This window comes from Hordeum vulgare, chromosome 7H (genome assembly GCF_904849725.1).
Source record: "Hordeum vulgare subsp. vulgare chromosome 7H, MorexV3_pseudomolecules_assembly, whole genome shotgun sequence".
NCBI lineage: Eukaryota > Viridiplantae > Streptophyta > Magnoliopsida > Poales > Poaceae > Hordeum > Hordeum vulgare.
Genome location: NC_058524.1, coordinates 65259124 through 65266388, shown reverse-complemented (window position 1 = coordinate 65266388; position 7265 = coordinate 65259124). Strand labels below are relative to the sequence as shown.

General features: G+C 41.9%; 1 protein-coding gene across 2 annotated transcripts; it reads left to right on the top strand.

The window, feature by feature from the left end:
* The first annotated feature begins 322 nt into the window (after window positions 1-322).
* LOC123408356 (transcription factor bHLH110-like) lies at window positions 323-5508 on the top strand. Of its 2 annotated transcripts, none has more exons than XM_045101481.1 (9): window positions 323-483; window positions 1891-2732; window positions 2826-2918; window positions 3018-3113; window positions 3214-3381; window positions 3518-3583; window positions 4348-4413; window positions 4518-4586; window positions 4945-5508. In XM_045101481.1, the coding sequence occupies exons 2-9, from the start codon at window positions 2082-2084 to the stop codon at window positions 5179-5181; spliced, it is 1446 nt and encodes a 481-aa protein (XP_044957416.1). In that variant the 5' UTR covers window positions 323-483; window positions 1891-2081; the 3' UTR covers window positions 5182-5508. The 2 variants fall into 2 exon arrangements, with proteins under 2 accessions (XP_044957416.1, XP_044957417.1); XM_045101482.1 differs by lacking the exon at window positions 323-483 and adding an exon at window positions 1323-1727.
* Window positions 5509-7265: the final 1757 nt, after the last annotated feature.

The following is a 7265-nucleotide window of genomic DNA, read 5'->3' as shown; positions in this document are numbered from 1 at the left end:
TATTTGAGTATGCTGTAGATCAAAAGGAAGTGGAAACCCTATGTTTTGCTCCACCCATTCCACCCCATCTACTCCAAAAAAGAAAAAGAAAAAAAAAAGAACCACCGCAGAAACAACAACCCAAACAAACAAAAAGAGCCAAAATATTCTTTCTCCACAAAAAGGAAATCGGCGAAAGGAAGAGGGTGCGCTAGTAAACAAAAAAGCGCAGCGGCAACAGCTGTGCCACAGCGTCAGCCTCAGCCATATCAGTCAGTCCAACCCCCTACGCGTCTTCAGTCTTCGCCCCCAGCAACCCAAAGCCTCCGCCTTTCTCCCCCCCTTTCCGCCCAAACAAACCGCCCCCTCCCCCTCCCCCTCCCGTCGCCCTCACCTCCTCCTTCGCCGGCAGTATACTACTACCACTCCCCGCCACCAGCTCCGACGACCCGCGCCTTCCCTCCCGCCCGCCCGCGCACCGTCGTCTCCCGTCCCCCCGCCGCGGTGAGTGCTCCGAATTTCCGCTCCTCCGGCCCTTTACCTTTCGGCACGGAGCGCACGGCCCTCGCTCCCGCACGCGTCGTGCTGGCCTTCTGCGGGTTTTTTGGTTGCCCGTGCGGTGCTAGGGGATCCCTGTGAGTGATCCCGGTCGCCCCGGCGTTTCTGGGCCGAGTTTTGGTTTGCGCCGCAGGGGAAGAAGGGGCCGCGGGTAATGTCAGGGACGGACGGACGATCCCCGCGGGCTGGAATCTGATTTGTTTGTCTTCTTCTAATCTACCTCTCGTTCCTGATTGTTCACGACTTGGTTGCCCTTTGTTCCGCCCATGTACTGAATCCTCCCAGAGGGGGGGATCAGAATGGATTGAAAAAAAAGAGAAAGGACTGTTGCGTGAAGATACTACCAGAAGAGAATTTCTATTGTCTATTGGCTAGATACCACTCGCAGAAGAGAATTTCTTTCTCGCAAGCCACGAATGCGTAAAGCGACGTTTGCGCCTTTCCCTCTGCTTTTCGTTGTTCTTGATAGCTTAGTCCTGAGTTCTGCGACGGAATTTCTCTTGGAATTTTGATGCGTTGGTGTGTGTGTCGCGGGAGATGCCGTGAAAGTGAAAGCTCGGCTTGATGGACGTACATTTACTTGTGGTAATAATTGCTTTTCTGGTAACTGCCTAGAGTAGGCAAGGAAAAGATCTCACTATAAATTTGGGCTTCTGCTGACTTTTCTTGTGTCTATAAGCTACTCCCTCCCTTCCAAGATACATGACGTTTTAGATATGGACACAATCTCTAATATGCAACTTTGATTATCGTTTTTTTAATCGTATAAATATTTTTTCTAAAATTATTTTCCATTGCCAATCTAATGGTTCGATTTCTATGAATAAATCTAAGCATTTTTTAGAATTACTTGTCAAAGATAAAGGAGATAGTAGTGTCGTATGCTTGTGAGCAACTGGAGGAGGCGGACGTTGGCTTATGGCGTACGCGGTCTGGCTTTAATGAGAGGAAGATATCCAGCTGGTTGTATTTTGTATGCATAATTATTTCAGGCTCCCTATATCTAAAAAATGGAAGATAATCGCTTGTCGTCTTCTATCATGGCTGAATGTCTGAATCAGTTACCACTCTATCTAACAGAATCTATTGCTGAATTGACTGTAGAATAAAGCAGGAATGTCGTGCTCCCTTGAAAGTGTGATAAAAGCAGAATCATTTCATTAACAAAATAGGATTCACTTATACTCCAGGTTTGTAAGTATGTTTTATGTCGTACTTGAGTGGTTAACACTGCAAACATGGCGCTACCATTTCTTTAGCTAATTATATCTTTACAGTTTTTGGTTCATGTGTGCATTTTTATTCACATGCATTCAGTTTGTGAATATTTGACAGTTATTCTTTGCCACACAGGGTTTGTTCTAGAGGGTGTATTTGTATAAAAGGAATTCAGGCCATCAAAGACTGTCTTACAATATCAAGTTAAATTCCCTTTTCATGGATGAGTGATAGGATCTTCAGTTGGCCACTTTAAGTATCTAGAAGCCACTCTTTTCTTAATATTTCTGAGCAGAGGCTGTGAAGTCAAATTGTAAGGGTTTAAGATGAACTACTCTGATGGTTCTTTCTTTCCTTCATGGCCTGGCAATTCCGCTTCTGAGAACTATAGCTTCGTTGATGGTTCAGTGGAATCATATACAGAAGAAGGAAGTATGCCAACTACAGGCTATTTCAGAGCTAGATCAAATCAGAATTTAACATTTGATGAGCATGAACAGAACCCTGCTATGCTTGCAAATGGATGCTTGCCATACAACACTCAGACTGATCTATTATCTGGCGAGATTCTATCAGACGACAAGCCTTCAAACAGCCTTGTGGAGCTTTCACAACTTCAGAACAATGTCTGTCTGCAAAATAATTTAATTCCCCCAGGGACTCTTCAGTGCACTTCAACACCTGGAACTTTTGACCTGCAGTTGGATACCCCTGGCCTTCTGGAACTACCTCATGCCTTGTCCAGTTCAATTGAAAGCAATGGTAGTGAAGTTTCAGCTTTTCTTGCTGATGTACAAGCTGTTTCTTCAGCCTCGACTCTGTGTTCCACATTTCAAAATGTTCCTTCCTACATGGAACCAGTAAGCCTAGAAGCTTTCAGTTTTCAAGGGATGCAAAATGCTGCTATGTTCAACAATGCAAGTCATTCAAATGGGAACCTGTCAGTATTTGATGAGGCAACCATGGCATCACTACATGTAATGCTCATGAGAAAGATATAACTATAACATATTGCTACTACTATTACCTATTTCTCATTCAATTAACTATTCATTCTTTTGTTAATACAGGATAGCAAAGAGTTTCTCAATGGTAGCATCTCATCTCTTGGTACCGGCCAGCAATCACAACTAGCTGGTGGTGGTTTGAAGGCTGAACAACAGGTTTTAATTTCAGGACTCTGCCACTAAACAGCAATGACTGCAAGTTATTGTTCATTCAATAATGTACTGGTAAATTAACTTCCATTATTCGTATTGCAGGAGCAAAATACAATGTGCAATATTCCGCTCCCTTCTTTCGTTTCTGCTAGTCAGATGGCAGTGAGTGAAGCACAAGGGGCACTGATTCCTTCAAAGGTTTTCTTTTTAGCATCTGTTATCATACTTAATGTTTCTTTTTATCTCTTTCTTTGGATTCATATCTAACTGAGTTGGACTCTGTTTACAAAATCTTCAGACAACATCAATAACCCATAACAATAAAAGTGAGTACCCTATCCCTATCAGCCATTCTGCTGATGTGCAGCATAAGGCAAATTCAGGTAATGGAAATAGTGCCAGTGCTAAACCACGAGCAAGAGCTCGACGTGGACAGGCAACTGACCCTCATAGTATTGCTGAACGGGTGAGTTATTTTGTTTGAGAAATTCACTTTAGACAAATGAAAACATTTTGTAACTTATTTAGATTGGTTGATTTTGTGTCTGTTCATGCCATAGCGCACATATTCTTAACTGGAACTTTTTTGCTTAATACTGCAGCTTCGCAGAGAGAAGATCTCAGAGAGGATGAAAAATCTCCAAGACCTTGTACCAAACTCAAATAAGGTATTATTTTTGGTCTTTCCATTTATATTAGTACAAAAAATGCAGGGGTATTTCTTTTTTTCCCTATTCAACATGCAGTTGACATCACAGCCATAATTGCTGAACTGGATGTCCACCGAAATATCTTTTATTACTTCTATATAATTAAACCAGAAGAGAATGAGATATGGTAATAACTAATAACCAATCATATATGAGGATACGTACTGAAGTATTGTGTTAAAATTGGCCCAGAAATAACTGAAATAAGTAGTTGTTTGAATTTTAAGACTTATAAGTGCAACATCTGCCCCAAATGGTTATCAGTTAGGGGTAGCCTACCCCAACTTGCTTGGGACAAAAGGCCTTGCTGTTATTGTAGTTATCAGTTAGGGGTAACCTATAGCCATCACAAGTCATAGGTTCAGTTCCTTTATGATCTGCTTAATGTTCTAGGCATGTTTGGTTTGTAGCCACACTTTGTCAAACTAGAGTTTGACCAATTAGAATTTTTCTGATCACTGTTTGGCTACTCTCTAGCACCTATGCATCATGCTTGACGTGTCATATGCACAAACAAAAATTTGCATATGTTGTGGCGGGCTGGCAGCAGATTTGGGCACAACATAACGCGTGGCACCTACACTGTTATCCATGTCTGGTTTAGAACATTGCAAAGTTAATAAAATTAATCTTTCCTTAAGTTTCTTGGTCACTCTGGAATAAAATAGTATAACAATTAAATTTGGAATTCCTAATCAATAGTTTTTCTTTGATGTGAGCAGGCAGATAAGTCATCAATGCTCGATGAAATAATTGATTATGTGAAATTTCTTCAGCTTCAGGTGAAGGTGGGTGTACAAACAAGTTCATGAGTAGTAACTTTCCATGATGGCTGTCATTCTTCTTCATTTCCTTTCTCTGAAATAAAATCGTCCTGGTTTCAACATTACAGGTCTTAAGCATGAGTAGGCTAGGAGCTCCTGGGGCAGTTCTTCCCCTCCTCGCAGAATCTCAGACTGAGGTACGAAAACTTTCCTCTTTGTATAAAGTGAATAGCTCCTTCTTGTGACTATATAGACACAAAAACATCTGGTAGACAATAGCATGTTTTGTTGTTGTTGCATTTCTACTGTTGGTTACACTACTTTTATGACCGTAATATGCTTCATGATTATTCAGCAGTAGCTCCACTTGTATTGTAGTAAGAATTTATATTAGATTCTTTTGTATTTTTCATGGCTTTCATTTGGTTGTATGTAACCAAATCTAATTTACCAATACCAGTGCTGATGAATAAACACTTCATTCAAGTCAAGTCATTGTTTTTCTCTAGAATGCCCGTGTACTCAATTTTTATTGGACTGTCGAACTTTCCACAGGGCCGTAGCAATTCACCTCTATCATCTCCAACCACCTCACAAGGGCTACTGGACGTAGCAGGCCCAGAAGATAGCTTGGTGTTTGAGCAAGAAGTTATAAAGCTGATGGAAACAAGCATCACCAACGCAATGCAGTACCTTCAGAACAAGGGCCTCTGCCTGATGCCTATCGCTCTTGCTTCAGCCATATCCAACCAGAAAGGCACTTCTGCAGCTGCAATCCCTCCTGAAAGGTGAAAACAGAAAGCACATCATGCTCCTCCCATCGGCACGCGGAAACAACTGTCGAAATGTGCTAGAGTTAATAGAAGTTATGAGAAAACTAAAATCCGAGGGTGAAGGATAGGAAGTTATGCGACTAATAGTACAAGCTTATGGTATAATCTAGTAGCTTACTCCAAGAAACCTATACTTTTTCTATTCTCTGTTGCACATCAGTTGATGTGTATTCTTTTGTTTTTTGGACGGCATTGCTAACTTGGTACAAGTGTCTGGCACCTTGGGTTGTAGATGGATCTATGAGGTTTATTACCGACTGTTCATGCAGGTTACAGCTTTACTAAATCTGTTTTTCCTTATTGCTATCTGACGTACTGTTCCAGATATCCACGCTGTTGGTAGCTGATGCAGGTGCTGCTGCTCATGTACCAACATCAGCATGAATCCAACAATGAAAAAGGTGAGGCGGGCAGCAGACATCGTGTGCTGCTGCTGGCTATTTTTGTTTACATCTCAATGACAATCATTTTGGATGTTATATGATGATCAAAGCAGACCTGGGGAAACTCGCTTGCTTTGAGTTTCACTTGGTTAGGGCAACGCTAATCTCCACCAAACATATAACTACCAAAAGAATATGCGTGGCCTAGTATTTTTCATCGATCCCCAAAACTTTAACTCCATAAAACGTTTCTTTTGCACTTTCTCTCATCGCATTGCATACTAAACCCCATTTCTGCTTCATTTCAACAACATACTCCCTCTGTCACATAATATAAGAATGTTTTTCGAACTGTTTTAGCTTAAAAAAATCTTATATTATGAAACGGAATGAGTATTTAATAAAACTTTGGTGATTCGAATGCATACATTCCAACTACATTTGAAATGGGAGTGCACAAAATCAAATTTAAATCACAAATGTTCATGACGTACCGAAAGCAACGACTTAGTTCATTCGATAGCAGGGACATAGAGCAGAGTTCGTCAAGAAGAAATGAAAGGCAACATTGAGTATAGATTAAGCACCCACAACGGTTTGGCAATATTGAGTATAATGGTTTTGGAATTTCAAGAGCTCATGACGAGCTAGCTCAAAATATTGTTTTGCCATATGCCGTCTAATTCTGAAACATCCATGAGTTTGAGCGCATGCTCTTGCTCCTTCTTGTTCGCCCCTGCCCTGGCAGCGATCCTCGACCTCTCCTCCTCAAGATAAAGCATTCTCTTCTCGTTCGTCGCCTTCCTCTCCTTGAAAGTTGTCATCACCTTCAAACTCTTCTCCTCCAACCGTGAGGAGTTCATCCACTTTGCCACTTTCCCTGCCTTCCATTCAGCCGCCCACTACTTCGTCTCTAGCATTCCTTTGATCTCCTATTTGAAGTTTGAACGCTCCATCCAAGACACCACCATTCTTCTTCCCCCCCTTCACTTTTTTGGCCATTCCGCCTAGAGGAAGTAGTGCAACTTTTGCCCCTCTCCTCACCTTCGTCATTATTTTTAAAGAATTTTCCAACAATGATGCAAAGTGAAGGCCATCCCACCATTCTTCTTGTTGACTAGTGGTGCGAGAGTGGACATTTTGTGAGGTTGGACTCAACCTTCACCATCACTAGTAGAAAAAGGGCCTTTGGCCTGGACCCTTTAGTCCCGGCCTGCCTCTGGACCGGGACTAAAGGCCCGGCCACGTCGCCCCAAATCGCACGAGGCTTCGGTCCCGGCCCGTAAGGAGCCTTTAGTCCCGGTTTGTGTCTCGAACCGGGACTAAAGGGATTGGAGGATTTAGTCCCGGTTCGTGTCTTGGACCTTTAGTCCCGGTTCGTGTCTCGAACCGGGACTAAAGGGTTTGGAGGATTTAGTCCCGGTTGGTGTCTTGAACCGGGACTAAAGGATAGACCTTTAGTCCCTGTTCGTGACACGAACCGGGACTAAAGGTGTTCAGATTTTTTTTCTGTTTTTAAATTCTTGTTTGTAGTTTCTGTTTTAAATTGCTTATATCTTTTAGGATATTTGACGTTTTTGATTGATTCTTTTTGCATTAGATTCAAAATTTTGTCTAGTTTCTGTTTGTGCCATTAGTTTTGAAATTTGAATGGTTTAAA

Excerpts from the sequence above, each read along its gene's own strand:
- LOC123408356 (XM_045101481.1), top strand. The coding sequence starts at position 2,082 with ATGAACTACTCTGATGGTTCTTTCTTTCCTTCATGGCCTGGCAATTCC. Across the intron at positions 2,919-3,017 it reads GTTTGAAGGCTGAACAACAG|GAGCAAAATACAATGTGCAA; the intron begins GTTTTAATTTCA and ends TTCGTATTGCAG. Across the intron at positions 3,382-3,517 it reads CTCATAGTATTGCTGAACGG|CTTCGCAGAGAGAAGATCTC; the intron begins GTGAGTTATTTT and ends TTAATACTGCAG.